Source organism: Cynara cardunculus (genome assembly GCF_001531365.2).
Source record: "Cynara cardunculus var. scolymus isolate 2C chromosome LG 17, CcrdV1, whole genome shotgun sequence".
Classification (NCBI taxonomy): Eukaryota; Viridiplantae; Streptophyta; class Magnoliopsida; order Asterales; family Asteraceae; genus Cynara; species Cynara cardunculus.
The window spans coordinates 4,534,485-4,559,215 of NC_037544.1; the positions used below are offsets into that span (position 1 = coordinate 4,534,485).

At 33.5% G+C, this 24,731-nt stretch overlaps 2 protein-coding genes across 3 annotated transcripts; one reads left to right on the top strand and one right to left on the bottom strand.

Moving 5' to 3' along the window:
- The first annotated feature begins 8,118 nt into the window (after nucleotides 1–8,118).
- Nucleotides 8,119–16,692, top strand: LOC112500173 (phosphatidylinositol/phosphatidylcholine transfer protein SFH6-like). 2 transcript variants are annotated; one of them, XM_025103513.1, is made up of 15 exons: nucleotides 8,119–8,289; nucleotides 8,371–8,481; nucleotides 9,777–10,089; nucleotides 10,789–10,888; nucleotides 11,035–11,301; nucleotides 11,401–11,478; nucleotides 11,573–11,674; nucleotides 11,787–11,836; nucleotides 12,272–12,371; nucleotides 12,504–12,602; nucleotides 12,698–12,811; nucleotides 13,470–13,602; nucleotides 14,096–14,499; nucleotides 16,260–16,334; nucleotides 16,420–16,692. In XM_025103513.1, the coding sequence occupies exons 2-15, from the start codon at nucleotides 8,448–8,450 to the stop codon at nucleotides 16,441–16,443; spliced, it is 1,893 nt and encodes a 630-aa protein (XP_024959281.1). In that variant the 5' UTR covers nucleotides 8,119–8,289; nucleotides 8,371–8,447; the 3' UTR covers nucleotides 16,444–16,692. The 2 variants fall into 2 exon arrangements, with proteins under 2 accessions (XP_024959281.1, XP_024959282.1); XM_025103514.1 differs by having other exon boundaries at nucleotides 16,423–16,692.
- Nucleotides 16,693–18,019: 1,327 nt separating this feature from the next.
- Nucleotides 18,020–23,664, bottom strand: LOC112500763 (phosphatidylinositol/phosphatidylcholine transfer protein SFH3-like). Its single transcript, XM_025104341.1, has 13 exons — nucleotides 23,628–23,664; nucleotides 22,933–23,194; nucleotides 22,577–22,676; nucleotides 22,174–22,440; nucleotides 21,791–21,868; nucleotides 21,577–21,678; nucleotides 21,442–21,491; nucleotides 21,253–21,352; nucleotides 21,076–21,162; nucleotides 20,724–20,795; nucleotides 19,642–19,768; nucleotides 18,565–18,953; nucleotides 18,020–18,106 (listed from the first exon to the last, which is right to left on the bottom strand). The coding sequence occupies exons 1-13, from the start codon at nucleotides 23,662–23,664 to the stop codon at nucleotides 18,020–18,022; spliced, it is 1,758 nt and encodes a 585-aa protein (XP_024960109.1).
- Nucleotides 23,665–24,731: the final 1,067 nt, after the last annotated feature.

Sequence of the window (24,731 nt, forward strand, 5' to 3'; positions counted from 1 at the left end):
ATAAAAAAAATTAAAAATCATTTTTTATGTTAAATTCGAAATTACAAATAAATTATGCGTAAGTACAACTTATTAAAGCTTTATTTTAAAGTTGTGTAACTAATTACAAATAAATATAATCAAATATAGAATAAACATCTCATTTTTAATATAAAAAATCAAAAATATAATTAGGATAATCATTAACATTTAAAAGAATATTTAATTATTATCTTTATAAAAAAAATTATATCATTAACCGAAAATAAATCACTTCATTATTAAATTATAATATAAATCCAATTAAAGAAAATTACACAAAAAACAAGAAAATTTAAATATTTAATTTGATTATAATATCGATATTTTTTTCAAGTTTTTATGGGATCTTCAAATTTATGTTTTATTCAAACATAAAAATATTATTATTTTTTCAAAACCATATAAAATCGTGTTAAATAACATCGACAGAGATAAAGAATAAAAATAAATATTAAAATTAAGATATATTTCACTGTATTATACGAATAGCCTTATATATAAAGCATTTTTAAACTAGTATTTTAATTAAAAAAAAATCAAGAAAATATTTAAAAATAATAATCATATTTGAAATTTAATATTATATTATATTATATTCATAAAAACGTTTTAAATGATTATTGGTTTAAAAAAATTATGGGTTTTAAGAAAAAAAACACAAGTGTTGTTGAGGAAAGATAATACCAAAAAAAAGATCTTGCTCTACCAACATCACTCTCTGAGGGTATAATTGTCATTTTGCTTTTATATGCATTAATGGTTGTACCTTATTGAAGGTTACTTGTACGTTTTGGCTTCAATCATTCATTTATGGTTCATTGAATTTGCCTCACCAAATTTTGTTTCCACTACAACATCAATATCAATATTATATTTATATTTATATTTATATTTATATTTATAGAGTTTGATTGGCTGAAAGGTAGGGGTGCTAATGGGTTGGATTGATCGGATTGAGGACATTTGAACAACCTAATCCAATGTTTGCGGTTTGAAAAAATCTTAACCCAACCCAACCCAAACCAAAGTGCAACCCAACCCGTACGCGTTGATCGGGTTGATACTTTGGTATATTAAAATATTCTTCTAATCTTGAATATGTTATTTCTCTACTCATAATTTCTTTCTCATCATCAACCATTTGATACAACTTATTCATATTTCTTACATGTATCACATTAAGTTAATTTTCTCAATTTACATATATATGTTCACAGTTACTGAATGAGTTATATAGAGATATAAATAGATTGAAAATATGTATATATGAAAAGCATACATGATAATGTAATTGTCTAATGTATATGTTAATAGAAATTTAACAATCATATTAATTCCAAGAAATAAAAGGATATCGGGTTCATCGGGTTGGGTTGAGTTCAAATAATATCAACCCAATACCTACGGTTTGACAATTTTACAACTCGATTAGACATCAGATTGCTTCGGATTGGGTTATTTCGCGTTGGGTTGGGTTGGTTGGGTTTTTGAGCACCCCTAGTTGGAGGGATTGAAGGGTAGATAATGGAAATAAAGAGTAATAAATAGTGTTTTGTTTTTCTAATCGTAGATGTCTGAAACAGTTTGTGTGTACTTTGACTAATCTCCGGGATTCTAAATAAAAGTTAGGAAAATCCTTAACAGTTTTAAACGACTCGAACTGATGAACTCTGAAGAGAATTTCCAAGGGTCTAAATTATAAGTAATAGTGTTTGGTTCAGTATAATGTCGTATATGTGTGTAAATAGTCATATGATCTAATTCGAACCACTTTTCTAAAAGGTAGGCTCAACAGCCGTTATGGCGTGTCGTGACTCAAGACTTGTGTCTCACGTCACGTTAAGTCTGTGGCACGTCATAGCTTAATTGTAGTTTTTTTAACGCGGTATTTGATTTTTCGTAACTTTTTAATGTTTTGTTTGTTATTTTTTTGTATATAACTTAATTTAAATTGTCTATTATCATTGACTCATTGAGTAATAGCATAAAACATATATTTATATACATACTATAATATATGATATAGAGTTTTGTCCTCATAAGTCACGTCTTGGAAAACGTCAATGGCCTCGTCGTGGCTCATAAGACTCGAACTTGGTCTCGCCGTCACACCACTATTCACGCCATTTACAACCTTGAAATTTAAAACCGATTGACCATAAATTGGATACTTAATTGTAATTAAATCAGATAAGATCCAAAATTTCAACATTCTAATTAAATCTGTTTGTTTTAGATGGTAACTCATAATACAATAAAACCGAACTGATTGAATTTAATTATTCATCCAATTACCATCCAGTTAATAAATGAGTGAATTTAATTATCATTTATCATTTTTTTTTCTGTTGATATTTGTATGAATTGGTTTTTGCGAAAATTCAAAAAATATATGAATAGTTTATCTAATGGTGAATTAATTGGCTGGAAATTGAATCAACATATCGGTTGAATCCAGTCCAATTGAAAACTAATAGTAATATCTAGTGGATGAAACTGATTTGATCTAATCATCCATTAGACTGAGTTTGATTGATTGTCCAGTGTAATTTGGATTGAGTCGGATGATAAATTTGTTATTCAACCCAATTTCATCCCCTCATTCGTCACATCAGCATGGTAACTAATTAATGCTTCAACTGGTTAACTCGGATATTTAAATGTTCAAAAATTTACATCTTGGGTATCAAAATGAAAGTTTAAAGATACATTATTTAAAATAGGAATCAAGTTAAAATACGTTATTTTTTTTTATGTAATTTATTAATAAATTAAATAGAATCACTTTTTTATTCTTAAATGTTATCACTCCCATTTATATTCCTTCACATACAACCAAATGTTGATGATGCATGGAACTGGTCGTTTATTTTTTATATCTATATATCTTTTTTATATTCAACTATTTAAATTTAATTTATTTAATTACTTATTATTTAAATTTATAATTATATGTTGATGTAAGTTTTTTTTAATAATTTATTGTAATTTAAAAAGTATAAAGATTACTCGTTATTAATAGTTGTTGTCAATAACGGGTGAACTATTATGCACAGCATAAACCATAAGGCTGCTTTGAAATATTAGAAAATATAAAAAATATCAATAAAAAATCATTTGAAAATAGCTAAAAACTTAAAAATCTCTTGAAACGGTACAATTCGGACGACTTTACGAGCCTTTGATCCACCTTAAAGGTACAACAGCTCGGAAAAAATTATGGATCCGTCACTGGTTGTAAAAGTTATATAAATATTCAATTTTGTTTTCTACATTCATTGATTTTAATAAGGTTGAATTTCGGTGAGACCAACCATTTTTTGTGAGATTGTTGTGAAGGTTTGATGTTTGGTTTTTGTGAATGTTTGGTGTATATTTTCTATGCAACTTTTGAGTGACAGATAAAAAAAGTTACATTTCTAAAATGCTTTTAATAAAGGTATGGTTTAAATTTTCAAACTTGTTGCCTAACTAATTTTGATTAGTTTTAGGCTCCCAAAATCCATTAAAAACCACATTTATTTTTAAACTTATGCATTACGTATTGATATTTTATTGAGCAATGAAAAGTTTGTTACCGATAACTCTAACTGTTCTTATATATATATGGTTGGGTTCACATGAGACCAAAAGTTTTTCGTAAGACCCGTAAGACCAATTTATGTTTATTGATCAACTTTATAAGCTAATGATCTAATGGTCTAAAGTTGTACGGTGACAATTTTGTGATTATTGAGAAGTCTCGTGACAATTTTATGATTATAAATGTTTAGATTGTAGATCTAATCCAAGAGTTGAGAATTGATCTTATGGGTCTCAAGAAAAACCCTTGGTCTCACTCTCACATGATCCCAAGTCTCTCTCTCTCTCTCTCTCTCTATATATATATATATATATATATATTAAAGTATTTGATAAAAATTCTTAAAAATCATTTTTATGCATAAAATATTGTTTATTAATGCATATTACTTAAAATTCAAGATTACAAGTAGATTGTGTGTAACTACAACTTATTAAAGCTTTATGTTTGAATTCGTGTAACTAACTGCAAATAAACATAATTAAATACATGATAAACATCTCATTTTAATTATAAAAAATCTAAAATATAATTAGGATAATCATTGAGTTATAACAAGATACTTAGTTGTTATATTATAAAAAAAATTATATTATTAAACCAAATATTATATTATGTTATTTTTTCAAAATTTTATGATATATTCAAAATTTTATTTTATTCAAAAATAAAAAAACATTATCGTTTTCTTAAAACTACATAAAATCGTATTCTGACATCGATACAGATAAAAATAAACGAAATATTAAGATCAATATGTATCTCGTTATATTACACGAGTAATTTTCTAATATATATATATATATATATATATAAATGTTACGAAAACTTTTCTTAAGGTTTGTAGGACGACGTTGCCATTAATGAGAGGGAATGTGGTAGCTTCAATGCCAATTATTGAATGAAAGTTGTCGATACCTTAAAATCTATTCATGACTTTAATGTTAACCAAAATACAAATGAAAAATCACTACGATTATTTTAATAAAACTTGATTAAAAATTAGGAATAAAATTAAAAATATATTATGATATGTGGACAAACTCATTTAATTTGATAAATGAAATGTAGAATTGAAGGCGGAAACGAAGGTCACTCACTTGGGTACATTTCAAATCTCGAGGCATATTTCATTACCGTTTCTTATACTGATTTCAAAACTTTATCGATGGTGTTGTTGCCACTGGTAATACAAAATGGGGACTGACTTCTTGCGTTCTTAGCCTGATTGTTGAACATTTCATGCAGGGACGAACCTAGTATAGTGGTTACCGTATTATTCCTCCGTCGAATGGTAAAAAAAAAAACTAGGTTCGTGAAAGGTGCAACCGTATTAATTTGTTATGTGTCACCGTATGTATTTTAAAACTACAATGAGAACAAGTTATATTTGGTATAGTTGGTTTGCAAAACTTTTATTTTATCACATACCCAAATTCGAATTCTTAGTCAAATGGTGTCATCTTTTGAAAAAATATTCCATATATTTGTTTCTTATAGTCAAATAGTGACTTTCCCTGTATTTTGTTTTTATAGTCAAACGGTGCCATTGTTTGAAAATTTTCTGGATCCGTCCCTGCCTTTATAGTTAGCAACGACGAAGAGAAATGTACGTTAGATGGACAACAAACATTATCACCTTCCATTTTAACTGTTAAATGGGTAACAAAAACCTAAAATAAATATGTAGATATGTATATTAAATTAAAGATTATAAAATTCTTATTTTTTTCATCATTTATTTAACTTGAAGTTTTATTATAATTAAATATTCTAAATTTAACTATTAACATATAATTAATTTAGTTTTATTAATGGAATTTTGGACGAATATAATGATAAAGTATTAGTAAAGATTAATAATTTTGGAGGCTAATCAGTGATGTTATTTTACTTACGGCCGTTTATCAAACACTTATACAGGTAAATACTTATCAAGTCACATTAGCTTACCAGATGAATATGTTAATGATCAAGAATCTAACCCGGTAAAAACGGGGCAATGACCAAGAATCTTATTCGGTAAGTGAGGGCAATAACTCAGTATTATGTGCTGGCGTGGTTATGACTTGGATTTTATCTAATCTAAAATTAGTCTTCAACCGGTTATCTGGGTAATTAAATGTTTAAAACTTTACACCTTAAATACCAAAATAAAAGTTCTGAAAATACATTACCTAAAATAGGAATCGAATTAAAGTATATTACTTTTTTCATGCAATTTACCCTTTTAAAATCAATATTTCCGCTTCTAAAATAGATGACTTCTTATAAATTTTAACATAAAAGAACTCAGTTTAATATTTGTTTATCATTTTATAAAAAAGTTAAAATATTCACAATCTGTTATTCAGTGTTACAAGAAAACTACGTTCACCATCGACTTAAGGAATAAGAGATGAATTAGATGGTCAATAATGGTGTGATCATACCACGTTACGAGTCTAATAACAAATGTTCGAATTAAAATAATCAAACCTATGAGTTGAATTATTTTAAGTATTTAATGATAAAATTATTGGATTTATAATAACATAAAGTTTTAAGTAATTTATATATATTTTTTAATTATTGTCATCAAAAAATTATTTTTTATATAACACTTATTTAAATAATAATAATAAAATATGTTACTTCTGTTATGTAGCTTAGTTAGCAAATAGATAGAATGATTTTACTTAAATACAAGACTGATTTCAAGATCAATTTCAAATCTTTAAGCTTTAGGGACTGTTTGACAGTTGCTGAATGACTTGGTGCAAAATGATTAAATGGTCAGAATGATTAAGAGGCTCTCATGATATAGTGCAAAATGAATTATAATTGTTTGATAATTATTTACAATGAAATTAGAGCGTTGAATGGTTAAAGGATGTTCATGATGCAAAATCATTCAAAGGGTTTTAGAACCATTAAGAGGCAAACTTTTTTTTCTGCCAAACAAGATTCATCTCTTAACGATTCAGAGACTGACTCTTGATAAAACTACTAGTTGTGTACCCGCGCAATGTAGCGGGAGCCATGAATTTTAACGATTTTGAAGTTCCACTGGTTTTATAAGATAAGATTTAACGATGATATATGTTACACTTGGTCTTTACATATTTATACAATTTGAATAAATAAGAGTTATGATTCCAATTACAGACTATCGATGAAAAAAATTGCATGACAGTTTAAAATCCAATATATTTAAAATCCAATATATTTAAAATCCAACATATTTAAACGACTCCACAAATGTATTCGATTTACACCAAGAGCAAAAAACCAAGAAACTTGAGTTTTAAGATAAACACTCAAAACCAATAAAGAAAACTACAAATTTGACAGATCATAAGTCATGAAAAGACAAAAAAAGATGGGTTTTAGAATGAAATTTCAACTGTTTACCATTTTTCTTGTTCAGAAACTCAGATTAAGGTTGAATTAATACATGTATATATATATATTTCAAAAAAACTCAAGAACATATTAATACAAAATATATTATACAGTGCAAGCCTAACCCAAAAATATATAATATATATATATAAATAAATAACTATAAAAATATAAATCATAAATATTATTTATTTTTTCTTCATAATATATATAATATATAATAATATAATTAAGTAAAAAACTATTCAATATTGGACTCATTTCGAAGATATTAACGAGACGATTATAATGATGTAACTTGTTAAAATRAAAATGTATTTTTTGAACATGTTTTAATTGATATACGATTATGTATGTTAATTTGATAAATGTTTAAAATGAAACATTTAAAAGTAAATGATGTAATGTAAATTAATTAATTAATTATAAGAGTATAAAGTGTAAATTTAAAATTATAATTTAAAAAAAATCGGTTGTGAGAGGGTGAGTGTATGTGAGAAAAGAGGGGGTGAAAAAGTTAATATAAATTGTATTTTGATCATTTAAAATTTTAAGACTTTTGCTAAATTTATTTAATAAAATAATATAAATTAAGATGTAAACAAACAATTTCTCAAGTGAGTAAATAAATGCCCACATATATTAGTGTCCTAAATTCCATTTTTACCATAAATCTCAAGTCCTTTCTTACTTTTCTCGCCGCAAATTCTATTTTTTTAAAGTGAAAATCAACCCTAATTTAATTTGTTACAAAATTTCAACCTTAAAAGCATTTAATTTTTATGCTTTTATGGTAGAGAATCACTATCCGAAAGCGTCGACTCTAAATCGCAGACCGTACAACCCGAATGTTACCGAATCATTTACCAAACGGTAAAACCAACAACCACAGTAAAAAAAAAAATCCACTAATCTCACTCATGGGTGCATACTTACTTCATCCCACCGACGGCAAAAACTAACCTTCTCGACCTATCTTCGCCACGTGGCGTCCTCCTACCCCAAAAGCACACATCCTTGGTCCCACCACTCTCTCTCTCTCCTCAACTAAAAAAACCCTTATTCCCCCTCTCTCTCTCTCTCTCTCTCTCTTCCTTTCTCTCTCATCGCCGTCGTTACGCAGGCGATATTTTTTTTTCTCCTTGCGAATTTTATACTGAAATTATTAAATCTGATTCGCCATGAATGTCATCTGCATCCAATCCGTGAAGGTTTAGATCATCATCATCGGCTGATTTGCATTCATTGCCGCCTGATTGGCCTCGTGATTCGTGAAGATTAAGTACGATTTTCTTTTCTAGGTAAACTAACTAGCTACCACTGTGATGTTCTGAGGTTTGTTGAATTCAGCTCTGATTTTAGGCGTTTTGATGGCAATGCAGCTCTTGTTGTGCGACTGATCGATACGGAGAGGCATTGTTTTTAGTTGTTTGAGTGATTTGTTGGTAATTGTTAGGCGATGTCTGGACCACTTGATCGATTTGCGAGGCCTTGTAAGTGTATAATTCGTTTGCTTAAGGCTGTTGCTTGATGCTTTTGAAATGTGGAATTGTGAATTACTTATTTTGATGCGAATTGCGTTTGATTGAATCGAAATTGTGTTAGGTTTTTTTTGGGTGAAAAATTAGGTTTTGCTAAAGTTCGGTAGCAACATTTTTGGAATTTACGTGAATTACTTTATGAGTATGAGTTGCGTTTTGTGCTCCGCCAGGTGATGTTGCTTAATTAGGGTTGTTGACTTGTAATGATCTCAGGGGCATGGGATATGGTTTAGGTCTTGTATTATCTTCTTATAATTTGATGTCCATGTTGACATGACTTGGGATTCCTTTGCCTCAGTCTCTTTATGTTTGAAAACCCAAGATTGTGGTCAATGTTTATTATTTTTCTTGGAGGATTATGATTTTCAATTTTTGCTGCTTTAGATGTTCCAGTTCAGATGATAGTGTATCTGTGTATGCGCTATTATTGGAAGTAAGGCCTCACTAATATTTGGGCCAGGGTATACACTTTGATTTTTCATTTTTTTTTGTGCCTTTGTTGAGGATTATATCATTATTGTTTGTTCTTCTTTCTTTTTGTTTATTTTCATTGATCTTAAATCCCATTATAGACCAGTTAAATTGATTGGTAGTTACAATACATAGATTATCATTTATTAAAGAAACTTGGATTCAAGAATGGCCAGGAATTCTTGACAAATTGAGCATCGGATGTTTGCACATGTATTTATGCTTGGTGACTTATTATCTGTTTACTTTTTTCCTGCAATATATACTTGTACTTGATGGGAAATTTCTGCATTTGCTGAAAGGCAAAGTCATATAGACAGTTGCGAACTCCAGTGGAAGCTTTCCTTAATGCATTTGAATAGATTTTTCTAGAAGAAAATTATGAGTTGTATTAAAGTTGAAACTTCAAAGGAAGTTGAAGACGATACTGAGATTGCTTTCCATGATTTGATGTAATAGACTAATAGCCTATCGGGTAGTCCATTTGAGATAGGATCTAAATCACATAAGATGTTTTACTGTTGATTTGCAAGTTATGAAAATTCTCTGCCCTATATTTTCATTGTTATCTAAATCGTAACTTATGCTAGTCATTGTTTAAGCCATGAATCAAATGTCTAGTTGTTTATAGGATTATTTGGTTTATTGTGTACAATTATTCATCTGGTTCTGCTATCTGAATTCATATGCTACCATTGCTTAATATCTCAAAAGGTTTCTGTCACTGACACTGAGGTGCCAGAGAAATACATTCTTACGCATTAGTTACTTCATAGGTTTTGAGGGGTCGTCAGGTAATGATGAAAGATCAGACAGAAGAGAACGAAGGTCTGATTTTGAAAACTCAGAGGATGAGAGGAGGACAAGAATAAGTTCGTTGAAAAAGAAAGCACTTAATGCATCTAGCAAGTTCAAACATTCACTCAAGAAAAAGAGCAGTAGGAGAAAGAGCGATGGTCGAGTCAGTTCTGTTTCTATCGAGGATATTCGAGATGCTGAGGAACTACGGGCTGTTGATGCATTTCGCCAAGCACTAGTTTTGGATGAATTGCTACCAGAAAAGCTTGATGATTATCATATGATGTTGAGGTACTCTAGCTCCTGGCTTTTCAGTTTTAGCTTTAATGTTTTCTAAATGAATATTGATCAGAACTGGAACTAGCAGGCATTCGTCATAGTTTATACGGTTAAGCTGCGTGATAAGAAAGTTAGTTCATTGATCCCTTGATGCACATGTTAATTTCTCTGTTGTGGCATGGCCATAACACTTGTGAATTAAATCATAGAAATTGATGCTAGATATCATGGTTGGTTACAATACTTGCATTCTACAAAATTTGCAATCGGAATAGAAAACACCAGTAACATTTGAGGCTTGTTATGATTCCAAGAAAGCGTCGAGTTTCTTGGAGCTTACTGGCTCACATTACCAGTATTATCATGATGCTTCTGAGCATAGCAATGACAGCTGTTTATTATTCTATGCCAATCGTACAATCAGTAGTTCCTCCATATGCAGGCAAATACAGCTAGTTTCTTTTCCTTTCTATTGTGAAAGACGGATGCTTTTTTGATTCTTATATTTACTGACCGGCCCCTGTAGGCTGTAAGTTCTTCACACAAATTTGTGTCATCTAAGGTGAACCATCATTAGACTTATTGTAGTTGAGGATGAAATAGTTAATAGCTTAGATATGTTAATATACTGACTGCCACGCTGCATTAGTCTACAACCTCACTTGTTTTGAAATCTGTCCAAGTTTAAGATTGATGTTCTATGTCTATTAGGTTTCTGAAAGCAAGGAAACTTGATATCGAGAAAGCAAAGCATATGTGGGCTGATATGATCCATTGGAGAAAGGAATTCGGTGCTGACGCAATCATTGAGGTGATTAGTTCCTGGAATATGTTTGATAAGTTTGCTTTGTTTTTCTGTAATATGTTGTGACTAAGTTATATTCATAATTTGGCATGCCATCCTTATCTCCCATCTACTATCTGATTTGGTGTTCTATTTTACTGAAATCTTATCAGGAATTTGAATTTAAAGAGTTGGAAGATGTTTTGAAGTATTACCCCCATGGTAATCATGGAGTAGACAAAGAGGGAAGGCCTATCTACATTGAAAGATTAGGGAAAGTTGATCCTAACAAACTCATGCAAGTTACAACCATGGATCGTTACATAAAGTATCATGTGCGCGAGTTTGAAAAAAGCTTTGCTTACAAGTTTCCTGCTTGTTCAATCGCTGCAAAAAAGCACATAGACTCAAGCACAACCATTTTGGATGTTCAAGGCGTGGTATGTTACCATTGTGCAAATCTGTATCCCGAAATGGATGCTGGTAGCCAGTTATATGATGGTATGGTGTGGACTAATCAACATTTTGTAATATTCCAGGGATTGAAAAACTTCACCAAGAGTGCTCGGGAGCTCATCATGCGGCTCCAGAAAATTGATGGCGATAATTACCCTGAAGTAAGATCAGTTCTTAACTAATCAATTGCATCGAGCTCTATGTATCATATTTTTTGTTTTCTAACTAACATTTTGATGTGACGAATTTCTACAGACACTGCATCAAATGTTTATTATCAATGCGGGTCCTGGTTTTAGATTGCTTTGGAATACTGTAAAGTCATTTCTGGATCCGAAAACAACTTCAAAGATTCATGTATGTTGATACGGTATCCTTGCATATTGTTTAAAGGAATTGCATGTTTACTTCATAAGCTTGTTAAGAAATGTTTCTGTTAATCATTGTTCTTCTGTTTTGGATCTCTCAGGTTCTTGGAAACAAGTACCAGAATAAATTGCTTGAGATTATTGATACCAGGTAGCTCATTTTCTATATATTTGCTAATTACCATACAACAGAACTATATTTTTGAGTTCCTTTCGATGAACATAATGTATATGGAAAATACATGCATATTATATGTGTGCATTTGTATGTGTCTACACATGTACATATTTCGTAGGAAATGGTATTTGAGGTATCCACCCGTATTGAATAGGGATTAAGAGGTTTTCCCTTACACAAGCCTTGTGTGGTCGATCCAGAGCATCCTGCATGCTGTGTGTGGGAAGGCCTCATCCTACAAGCACTATTTATCATGCAGGATGCCTCAAATGCTATCCCTTGCACGTGTATATGTATGAGATATCGCCCATTATACTGCAATATGGTGAGCATAGCCATGTCTGATGAAAGATACCACCTTTTTACTTATAACGGAACTATGTCCAAAAAATTTGGAGAGCTGTGCAGTGAATTGCCAGAATTCCTGGGTGGCACCTGTACCTGTGCAGATGTTGGGGGTTGTCTTCTGTCTGACAAAGGGCCATGGAAAAATCCTGAAATATTGAAGGTTCTTATGGAGCTCTAAGCACTTCTATTTTTTTGCTATCTTTTATACTCATATCATTGAAGTTTTTATCTTTATCGTTTTCTCTTCTTTTTTGTGTGACTGAGACTACCGTTCTGGAACTTTGTTATGCAGTTGGCTCTTAATAGTGAAGCACGACGTGCCAGACAGGTGGTTAAAGTTCTAAATAGTGAGGGAAAAATTGTTGCATATGCTAAGCCTCAGTTACCCATGGTTAGACACTTTGAACTGTCGTTCTTTGCTTTGCTGTGGCTGCACTATCTTTCCCCAGCAATTGTTGAAAACTCTTTTGTTATTCTTCTGAGCAGCTAAGAAGCAGTGATACATCCACTGCCGAGTCAGGTTCAGAAGCAGAAGATATTGCTTCCCCAAAAGCAATAATGAATTATTCCCATCTTAGGTTGACTCCAGTTCGTGAAGAAGTGAGTGTTTCAATTTTTTCCTTTTGTGATCACTTTTTCGTCCTTGTAAAAAGTACAACTGAAATCAAACCTAAAGTATATGTCCCTTGGAAGTTGCAAAAAGTTTCCATTTTGAACAGCAATTTCCAGCCCATGGAAATTCCAACATTCCTTTCTTTGGCAATTTCTGAGTTTAAGTTGCTATCAGCACTGTCATGATCATGAAAGTTGATGGCGCGGTCACAAGATTCCCAAATTTTATTGATATATAAGACATTTGACTAATGGTCAAACACTCCCCTAATCGTGTCAAGTCTAACTTTGCCATTTTCATAGGATGGATGGAGTAGAATTAAAATCTCACTCAATAAAATAACATCAAATTTAAAAGAGGAAAGTATGAGAAATGAGTTATTCAGGTTGGAAATACTTAAAATTTAAATTCTTTGCTTTTGTTCAGCATTATCCTTTTATCAAGCATAGCATTAACTAAAGTTACAAAATTCCTTCCTTTATGATGTCTGAAAACTGCAGATACCCCTTTGTCCAAAAAAAAAAAAACCCTGCAGATACCCTATTTGGTTTCCAATTCAGTTGGTTCCAAATTCGAAGTGCATATTATCTTTTGTTTATATTATTCTTTTGACAACTAACCCATGTTTTTTCCTGTGGTATATAGGCTAAGGTAACTGGAGCTACAAGTTATGTTGGCCAGTTTTCTGGATATGACGAGTATGTTCCCATGGTTGACAAGGCTGTTGATTCTGTATTGAAGAAGCAAGCTTCAATGCCAAAGCCTTCTATTCCAAGAGGTTAGGGATGTGATTTTTGTTACTCCAAGACCGGTGTACTACTATTTTTCTGCTGATGTCCAAGGTTTCCTAAGGGTACATTTGGTAATTGGTACTTAGAATAGGACATGATCGGATAATACATAAACTTGTTGTCCCATGTTTGGTGCAACATTAGACTTGGAAAGGGCAGGACTTGAGTGGACAAAAATCCATTTTTTCTCATCAAAATAGGTGGAACAAACATCTGGGAGAAGGGACAAGATTGGTAAATTACTTAACTACACATGTCAAATGGAAACCCTAAAACCTTCCACAATGTTTTCACCTGCCTACCTCACTCTCGCCGATCTAGTCCGCTCCTGTCCGGTCTAATCCTGTCGAGTCCCATCTACGTACCAAATGCACCTAAGGGACCAACTTTTAAAAAAGAAATGGAACTCCACAATTATGCTAAAATTGTGAATTTGATGCCTCATGCGTGAAGATTAATTGATTCTATTTGTCGATACAGGGATACCTCTCGAATCTGCTGCTCAGAAGGCACCAGAAAGACTATATGCTAGAGTCTTCGTGTTTCTTATGGCCTTCTTTGTTACCATGTTCACACTCTTCCATTCGGTGGTGAATCGTGTGACTAAAAAGCTTCCTTACATCTCATCTGAGGATGCCCAAAACACTCCAAACTTGTCCTTAGATACGTCAACCAGACAAGAACTCCACCCTCTGTCCCCAACTCCTTCGTTTGTGGAGGCAGAACTTGTTTCTTCTGTTTTAAAAAGACTAGGTGAACTTGAAGATAAGGTTGGCACACTCAAAGCAAAGCCATCTGAGATGCCTTATGAGAAAGAGGAATTGCTAAATGCTGCTGTTTGCCGTGTCGATGCCTTGGAAGCAGAACTCATTGCTACCAAAAAGGTAAATGCACATGCCAACTTCCTTTTAACGGGCTGATAGATTAGCGGTGTGTAGCTTCCATAAATTGCTTTGCTTGTCTTGTACCTGCTTCTATTCGTATGTTATTGCTTACTCTTAGCCTGCTTTCCAAAACCTTATCGTATATGACTTTGGGTCTGTTTGGTAGCAGCTTAATGAGCTTAACGACACTCGTAGCTTTTTCGGTCTGCCATACATGACTGTTTGTAGTGTCTAAAATGATATAGAAAATGGCTTATTCAATTAGCTTTTATGGAGAGCTTTATGCAGAAAGCCGAGTTTTTCTAAACCTGCCCCTCCCAATTAAAAAACATGCTCCTTCCATCTATGAAAAAACTCTCCCAAACAAAAACCTTCTTAATCCATACAGACAAATTAATCTACACAGACAACTTAATTATAGGACTTTATGGAAATCTAACCAAACGGCCCCTTTCTCTTTTTGGCACATTCTCACAAGCCGGGGGTCTTCAGCGGAAACAACTGCTCTACTCTCCAGGATAGAGATCACTTATGTGTACATCTTACCCTCCCTAGAGCCCACCTTCAGGTGCGGTATATCAGGTTCGTTTGGTTTGGTTACAAAGGGCTGATAGATTCTATCACATAGATGAGAATAAATTATGGTTCCTACAACTCGATGTCGTGATGCATAACCTTGATGAATAAATGAAGTCCATAATACAATATACATTAACTTTTCTATTTCTAGTGTTTCCATGTAATGCGAGGACATTGTTCACCATATTGGTGGCTACTATAGTTATAAAATGTAATGATTCTAATTGGATGAAAACTGATAAAAGATTATCATACGATAAGCAGCAGGTATTTATTGGCTCATGTCGGATTTTGTATAACCTTATGTCATTTCTCATGCAAAGTATATGCTGCACACAAAGACTTCCTTCCCCAAGCTTTGCAAAGCCGAGGATCCTTTGTTCAATGCATGAAAAAGATCATAAAAGCAATCTCTTTTCGGAAAGGGAAGAGGGTGTACAATATAGTTACTTCTTACAGGTTTTAAGTTATGGAAAAAAAAACCTTTGGAAAATGCATGGGAGGCCATAAATGCTATAAGGAGAATGTATACGCCTGCCCTCATGAACCCTTGTGTTGTTGAAGCAGCACAAATTGACGTGTTTTTTCACGATCCTCTCACCTTTTGTTATTCCCTCTATTTCTTTGCGGAACCATTGTATCTATTTCACACATTTCTCACAAGCCGAGGAGTGGTCTTCATTGAAACAACTGGTAGAGGTCAGGTCTCCTTACATCTCATCCCCTATGTTCTACCTTCAAGTGGGATATTATGGGCTGGTTTGGTTTGGGTGTGTAAAGTGGAGCGGGTAGCAAGTATTTTGAAGTAATCAATATTCAACTAGCAAGCAATACCTTATTGCTCTCTCTCTCTCTACAAACCTTCTAATTAGTATAAACCACACAAACCAATTAAATGGAATATTTATGGAAATGATGAGAGTTTGTTTATTATGATTTAGATATTTATGGAAGATGATCAGAGTTAATTCATTAGGATCAACGCTATAGATCAGGAAACAATTGAGATATTTTTGAAACCATATATTCATTAGACTTGATGGACGGTTGAAATTGGTTTGTACTAATTGGAGGGTTTGTAACTGGAACTCCTCTCTCTCTCTCTCTATATGTGTGTGTGTGTGTATATATATACATCCAGCTTTTCATTGCAGTTGTTTGAATGGTTGTGTTTTGTGCAGGCACTTCATGAAGCTTTGATGAGGCAAGAAGAGTTGCTTGCTTATATCGACAGCCAAGAGGAGAAAAAATTCAAGGTAAGTTGGTTCTGGTAGTAGGATGGATGTGTGTATATAAATGATTCCTGCTGCTGCTGATTAATAAATACATTTGTGTTTGCAGAAGAAGAAGAAATTTTGCTGGTGAAAGAAAAGATGTTTAACACTATACACAGGATAAGTCCAGCTGTTTTTCATTACTAGTGTATTTGTTACTACTACATGCGTGTGTGTGTGTGTGTGTGTGTGAGGTTTATTCGTTTGAGACGATATGAAAATTTTACGTGATTTGTTTGTTTGAATGATTTCCGAGCATTGTCATGTTTACGCTACATGCTCTCTCTCTCTCACTCAACTGCATCAACCTCCTGAAATTTGGCCTCATCTTGGAATTTCTTACATTACCAACTTTCTATGTGTGTTTTAGTTGTTTTACATATCAACCCATGATAAATTTTCTCTTAACTCATCTCTTCCTAATATCAAATCGATGATGACAAAATCTAAATATGTTTCCTACTCTTATCTTGGATTTTTTGCAATCTGTCATTAGTATATATTAAATACACACAACCTAAGGAATTCCATGGAGTTTACTTTTTAAATCATTTTTCTTTTGTTGTAGTCATCTTTGTTGCAAAAATAACATAGAATACTAACATACGTGAAACTATTAATGCAAGGTTCTTATAAGTAAAAAAGTGTAGTGAGTTTTTATAAGTTGCGTGCTGTTTAGGAGTTCTTTGTATAAAACATGTGGTTCTTACATTAATTTTTATGTGAACCGATATTTTATTAGTTTTTTTTAATATATATATATTTTTTATTTTTATGTATATAGTTTTGATGTTGAAATAATAAATGGGACCTACAAAAAGAGATGGTTATTAGTCACTATATGTAAAGTTTTATAACAATAATATGACAAAAATTAGTAAAAAAGGAGGCTTTAAGTCGCACCTTGATAGATGCTCTTATATGAACATGGAAATGCAATACTATGAACATTCTCTTTTTGTTCAAGCGACAGAGAAAAGACAAGTGGGTATTCATATGTGATTAGTGGTTTTGTTTGGTGTATAACAAGATTTTTCAAAATAGAAAAAGTGAGGATTTTGGACAATTTTATGTTCGAAATAGATTTTTCAGAAATTTCTCAAAAATAGAGAAAAATGAAAGAGAGAGTGTAAATTTCTTCAAATACGAGGAACTCTCCATAAATGATTCCCATGAAAGAAAAAAATATTTTTTATTATATTCCATCAATAAAAAACATTAAAATGGAATGTTTAGAAAAGAAAATAATAATATTCTATTAAATGTATAAAAAAAATTAATAATAAAATCTATAATGTAATCTACAAAATGGAGAATCTGTTAAGAGTTGAATGCAATTATTTTTTTTAAAAATTTGAATTTTGATTCTTATTTTAAAAAATATGTTGAAAATGGTCTAAAAAAACAAACCCCTTACTCCTAAAGTGTTAAAAATGCAAAGAAAAGCACAAGACATGATTTATAGAAGAAATGGTACAAGACAAGTTTAGAATGGGTTTTTTTTTTTTTTTTATTCACAAAGCAAAATGTTAATGTTAGCGCTTGGACATCATTTAAAAGGGAGCAAAATATCAAGATTGCCTTTGCCGCCATTTACACGATTCTCACCTTCCTTCTACAATTACAATTTACCATTCTCCTCTCCTCTGCTTCGCTTGCTTGCTACTTTAGAAACCAAAAATGTTCTTCTTTTTCTTCTTCTTTTCAAGGTAAGATGCAAACTCTTGTTGTTGAGCAAGTGAATCCTCTAGAGACTGCATTACATCACACACAAAAAAAACACCCCCATTTTATATATGAGAGACTCCTATGTATATATTTATATATGTATATATACATAGTCAGGTTCATACGAAAACAGTAACCAAATAAAGGAATAAGAAAACGGTTGAATCACATGTGATTCACGCAGACTTTGGCTGCAAGCTGAGGTTGCGGGTCACGTCGGCCACACATCTTTACATTGACCGCTACTATAAAATCACATGTGATTTTGCACTTGATTTGGTTGTTTTCGTGTTCTTTTATTTAGTTATTGTTCTCGTTTGAATTTTTATCTCTCTCTCTCTCTCTCTCTCTCTATATATATATATATATATATTTAGGTATGATGGTCTTGTCTAGTTGATGTGAGGGAAGGATCATTTTGCTAAGGCTAATTTTGTTACTTGGTTGGGAACCAGTAGCATGCATGTCTGAGTTGATAAAGTACCTTCTTGGTTGCAGAAAGCTCAATCTCCAAAGACTCGATGCGCTTCAGAGCGTTATTAAGCATTTCCTCTTTCTCAGGGGGCATCTCCACCGGTTTGTTGGTGAGGATTATGACTTTCTCCTCCAAGTCCCCCAAACGCTTCATCATCGAGAGATACTCAGCCGTAGAGATGCCAGGCGCTTGCAACTGATAAGGTTCGGGCCTTTGTTTGATTGGCTCTTCATAAATGACATTAGAGTAGTGGCTGGTTTCTGTGAGCTTTTTAGGCATGTTACGGGTCATACGGACCATGGTCATAACTCCCATCATAAAAGTCATCATACCCGTAAATATGTGGTTGCCTAGCCCTTCGCCAGCTGCCTTGTATGCGTCATTCATGTTGTAATAATCTGTGTTGAATAAAATCAAACTAAGTGTTAAACTCTTAAGTGTTTTCCAGGTGCTTATAATATCACCATTGTGATGATAAGTACTCTAGCATTATATCAAGTATAAGGAACTTATTATATCTCTAAGAATAAACCAAACTAATCCAGTAAATCCCGTGCAAAGGTAGAGTCGGGGGAGAGGGGGGGGGGGAGAGGTGGATCTAGAAATCTTTTCAAGTGGTGGCATCATTTGATTATAAGAAACAAAGATATGGATATTTTTTACAAAATCATCATTAGTCTAATGGTTAGTTCTTTGCTTTTTATATGTGAGGTCCTGAATCTTTATTGCAAATTTTTAAAAACATAATAAATTAGAAATTAAAAGCAAAAAACTAAGAAAAATGACACAAACGAGGAGTGGGAGAAAAACCATGCAAACCAGCTGAACCACAGGAAACTTGTGTCATCACTGTAGTTCAAAATATATACGATTGCACATAACAAAATGATACGGTGACACCTCTCATGATAAGTAAGCAGGCTACATTTGAAAGTGTGTGCAAAGAAGCAACAGGTAAGGTTAACAGAAAATGCATCATGGACAAATATGAGGGAAATAGGTTAAAGAAACAAGGAAAACACAGGTCACGCAAAATGGTGGTTATAAACTTTGTTAGTGTAAGAATGATGGCTGTAAATTTTGTACCTTGTGGAAGGGGAACCTTCTGCACTGGTTTAGCATAACTTGCATCAACATTCATTTGGACCGTAGGCATGTAGCCTTTGGGTTCATTTGGGCTCGGGATGCTTTTGTTTGTGATAGCCTGCGAATCCTTTTAAGAGACAATCTAATTAGAAGCCATGAGGCATAAATGGTAAATGTACCAAAAACCAAATGTCCCCGGTAAATCCCACTTGGAGGTGGATTTTTTTGGGGGGAGGGGGAGTGAGATGTCCATAGACCTGTCCTCTACACCAAGGACTAGAAGTCTAGAATGGTTGTTTCCGTGTAGACCTCCAACTTGCAACAAGTGTTTGAGAAAAAGAAGCACACGAGACAAGAAATGAAGATACGCCAAAATGGTAAATCTCATGGAAAATAAAAATGCTTATGACAAGGGCATGAATGTAAGAATGATTTGAACAGTATTCTTTGTAAGTAAGGATTCGCAGGTTAAGAAGGCAAGTCTGGTTTGATAGTTGTTTGGGAGGTTGGGTCTGTAATAGCTTATCATTGATCCCTAATACTACTTTGATCCAAACAAGGGTAAATGCACGATTCAGATCCATGGATTGAACTTAACAAGTCTTTTTATCGGTCATGTATTTAATCAAGTTTCTATAGATACCAGTCTACAAGTATAATAATGTATGTCATAAAGATTTGTACCATACAAAATAGAAGAGCACGTGATGCTTCAAAACGTAAACTACAATAACCCGAATGCTGATCTTTGGAGTAATGCATTTAGGACAGAAGAATTGTACCCAAAAAAATGCTCTTCAACATGACTTTCTATTTGTGAACACAATCTGTTTTCGGGTAACCGTGAGTGTCCGGGCCAGCTTGTGCACATCTCCACTAATCCCATGGGGCCTTGAGGGCCACAAAGATCCCCGGTGGCGTTAAGGACACTCAAATTATTTACCTATGGGGGATCCCCAATGCCTAGCTTTTATTTGTCGGTTGAGTTGGCACTTAAGGTTTGTGTAGTGTGTCCTTCCTCAAAATTAAAATGCAACATAAAAATTATGTCTTTTACAATAAGAGTGAAGGAGGTAACTTACTTCTTCGTGAACTGGGGGAAGTTGAGGATGCTTGATTTGCTCCCTCTGCATTCCAGGAGGTTCATCATCCGCCTTGAAAGAACTACTCATGTTAACAATCTACCAAAGGAAAAAAATAGAAGACACTCTAGTTGGGGGATACTCCCTCCATCCCAGAATAATGTTCAGAGTGAGAAAGGCACACAATTTTAGAAATGTGTAATTATTATACTTTTTAATCAACTAAGTGACAAGTTTACCCTTAAAAATAGAGGGGTTAAATATCTCCATGGGAAAGCTATATGGAACCCGGGGAGAGGGGGTAGCAGAACGTTTTTAGATAAACGACCAACATGTTCCTGAGAGAGAATACCTTGTTAGCAGACTGATCCTCAGAAATAGTTTTCTCATCTGGGATGTTAGTTCTTGCTGAGCATTTGTGTTCACCATTGCGGACCATCTGAAACACCAAATTAGCATTAGATTTTTAACTTGACCTGAGATAAATACAAGATTCCGGAGGGGGAATCCATTAGCAATAGAATATTACCTTCATGATATCTGGATCTTGCCATGGACCCTTGTCAGAGCGCATGCAACCGCCTTTATCAGAACAGGTGCAGGTACCACCCAAAAACTCCGGGAGTTCACTGCCCACGGATAGAGGATATGGAAATAAATAGAAGTGAAGGTGGGTGTTTGAAGACCATGTAGTGTCTGACATATTTGGTATAAGTACCTGGCATCAATGATTTCCAGGAGCTTGCTTTGGAATTTGTTGCCCAAAACCTAGGCAAAGGAGCAAATTGTCAACAGGATTCTATAAACGAAATTATAAACTTTCTTCTAGGCCAAGAAGATGGTGTGGACTTACATTAATCTTAGCTGTAGTCTTTGGGTCAAGGAAGGATTTAACTGTGTTCCACAAAAGCCTAAAGCCAGAGCCGGCGTTGATGATGTACATGCGGCAGAGAGTCTACAGGGGACAGACAGATAACTAGGGGAAGGATTTTGTTTCCTTTTTTGGTGCAAAGAGGAATATGAAGAAATACCCATAACGATAATCTAAGTTGCCAGAAGATAAGTACCTCAGGATAGTTGTTACCATCAATGTTCTGGAGAGACTGAATAAGTTCCCTAGCAGATTTGTTCATGCTTTTCAAGCCCTGGAGTCAAAAACCATGTTATTTATTTGATAGATGATCTGATATGGAAGAACTGAAAGTGACTACAGACTCCCTAATCAAAATATACACTTCAATGCTGTTTTTGCCATTTTGTTAACTTTAGTTGCCGGAAGAGTTGTCATGCATTAGGAAACAGTGTACATGATTCCAGATTTTGCATCATGGAGATGTAAACCAGAAAACTACAAAGTGGTTCCATAATGAAATAATTGTAATCATCTAGAACCGGATGGATACACCTAGCTTAAGAGGTTACTGTAATTTGTAAAGATTAACTCACTGACCACTCCTTGTACATCAAGAATGGTGGTACTCTGATCAACATGCCTTTTAGCCTGAATTGAACAAGCTGGGAACTTATCAATGAAGGTCCTTTCAAACTCCATGACGTGGTACTTAATATAACGCTCGAGGGTTGTCGCTTGCATGAGCTTGGTAGCATCAACCTGACCAAGTCTCTCAATATAGACAGGTCTACCATCCCTATCAACCCCATGGTGTCCTTGAGGATAGTATTGAAGGACGACTTCTTTTTCCTTGAAATCGAAATCCTAAACAAAAAGATGTTGGAGGGAGAAGTAAATGCAAAGTGATGGATTTTACAAACAAAAACAAAGCTCGATAGTAACTATTGTAGCATAGAGCCATTTCAACGTAACACTAATTGATATATATGTTTATAAATACCTCCATGATAGTGTCTGCCCCATACTCCCTCCTCCAGTTGATCATATCAGTCCACATTTTCTTGCTCTTCTCAAGATCATAGCCCCTGGCCTTCAAAAACCTGTGTGATCATGCCAGAAGTTGAGATGATCATTATTGTAAAGTTTAGGTCACCCAATCAGTGTCATTTTGCTAATCATTAAATGTGAAGTTCCCCTCACTTCCTCCACCAGAATATTTATAACATACCTAATTGATTACTACAACAATTTTGATTGTAATGCAATGCTCAATTCTATGACCATTTTACAATTAATTAATATAGAAAGCAATTGACACCAAAAATGATTGCAAGGGATTACAGAGACGTTACCGACCGTAACAACATGTGGTAGTCATCATGCTTTTCTGGTAGTAGGTCTTCCGCTATCAAAGCTTGACGTAAAGCTTCGACCGCCTTCAAATCCTCTGCATCATGTTCATCCTCAACCACAACCGACATGACTTTACTGTTCCTCCTGCTCTTCTTGCTGAAAGAGGTTCTAAACTTGTTTGAGGCATTGATTGCCCTCTGCTTAAGAGAGTTACGCCTAGCCTTCTTGTCCTCCTCAGAGTTATCCGAGTCGATTTTTTCCAAACCTGTTAAAAAGAACTTCCATGAGTGAAAAAGGCTCTGCTATTATGCAAGATGGCGATATGATCATTTTTCCTTGTACATGTGTCTCAAGAAGTTCCAACTAGATTTAGTTTGGTTCAGATAGATACAAATAACTTGAACGAAATCCATCCTTGTAAATGAAATTCTTGATTTACCCCATTTTCAGTTGAAATCAAGTTATGCTATTTGTAAATCATGACAAATATACATCTCATAATGCATCATTTTTAGAAGGCTTATGGTTTCAATAGTTTCATCATCATTTTCCTCCATTCTCTGTTTCATCTTTAATGGCGTCAAAATAACAAAATCCAGATTCACATTGCATTTTCCATGTCGTTGGAGTTGAATAAATCCTGGAATCAAACATATATCCTGAAGAGCATAAAGGAAAGCATTCATGAAAGCACGTACTGGGTCGAACGGGGCGTTCAGGTCCGGACTCACTCATGATTGCAGTTATGAATGTTTGTTAGCAGTGCCGAATCTTAACGCCCTTCTCAAATGCCTACACATTTTAGCAAACACATATCGGAGTCTATTGTATGATCGAATTCAACAAATTATTCATAGCACAAAGTATAACCCCTTCGATGTACGTAGCTGCAAATTTTTACAAATATATTTTCGAATTCTCATAAACCTGAGGTGAAATCGTGATCAACAAATCGACATATATTCCATTAATATTGAAAACATCACGTGAAAACACGATCAGTGGTTTTCTCAATCAAATATCATAATATACATTGTTTTCCGATCATCGGCTAGCTAAAAACATGCAGACGATGCTTGAATCCCAAACCTCATTGCAATTCGAGTGCCGTGGAGCAAAATGCATCGTCGTAATTCAGTCAAAATTAATTTTGTACGATTCCAAATCGTGTATTGCACATAACAACCATACAAATTCATCCAAATTCCATCAAACAAACACATTGCGAAGAAGAAACCCTAAGAAACAAAGTGAAAAAAAAACCTAACATGATGTATAGCAGAAAACGTAGAAGAATGAAATGAAGGAGAAAATGAAGAAATTATTACCGACCAGCGACAAAAAAAATGGCAGGATGCAACGGAGGGAAGAAGGGCAGAAAGTTCTATAACCTCATCAACATGATCATCTCATCCCCCAGACTATATTTTTGGAAACCATGAATGGAGTCTTGAGAGAGAGAAAAGAGAGTTTTGGGAAATGGCAGCCAGCCACCCTGTTTTATGTTATAAATGGTGTCTGTCGGAGCCATCCATGAATATGGTTACGATTGAGAAAATGTCGCTACTCTTCTTTTCAACAAATACACATGCAAACACCTACATATGCCTATCCATACATGGATCGTCATATCTTTCATATATATACATATATATATATACATATATAGGGGCAGGTTCAAATGCGAACCGTCCAATTCTAAAAAACCGTGTAAACCAAATTCGACCAATAAGAAAATTCCATTTGTTTTCAATTAAATTTAAATAATAAGGGTATTTATGACATTTTGTACACATATTTCG

Bases quoted from the DNA above. Each gene is read 5' to 3' on its own strand.
- LOC112500763 (XM_025104341.1), bottom strand. From the start codon at position 23,664: ATGAGTGAGTCCGGACCTGAACGCCCCGTTCGACCCA. The intron at 21,492-21,576 runs GTAAGTCCACAC...TCCTTTGCCTAG, and splicing joins AGACTACAGCTAAGATTAAT to GTTTTGGGCAACAAATTCCA. The intron at 20,796-21,075 runs GTATTCTCTCTC...AGTTCTTTCAAG, and splicing joins AGGATCAGTCTGCTAACAAG to GCGGATGATGAACCTCCTGG.
- LOC112500173 (XM_025103513.1), top strand. From the start codon at position 8,448: ATGTCTGGACCACTTGATCGATTTGCGAGGCCTT. The intron at 10,090-10,788 runs GTACTCTAGCTC...TATGTCTATTAG, and splicing joins GATTATCATATGATGTTGAG to GTTTCTGAAAGCAAGGAAAC. The intron at 11,675-11,786 runs GTATGTTGATAC...TGGATCTCTCAG, and splicing joins AAACAACTTCAAAGATTCAT to GTTCTTGGAAACAAGTACCA.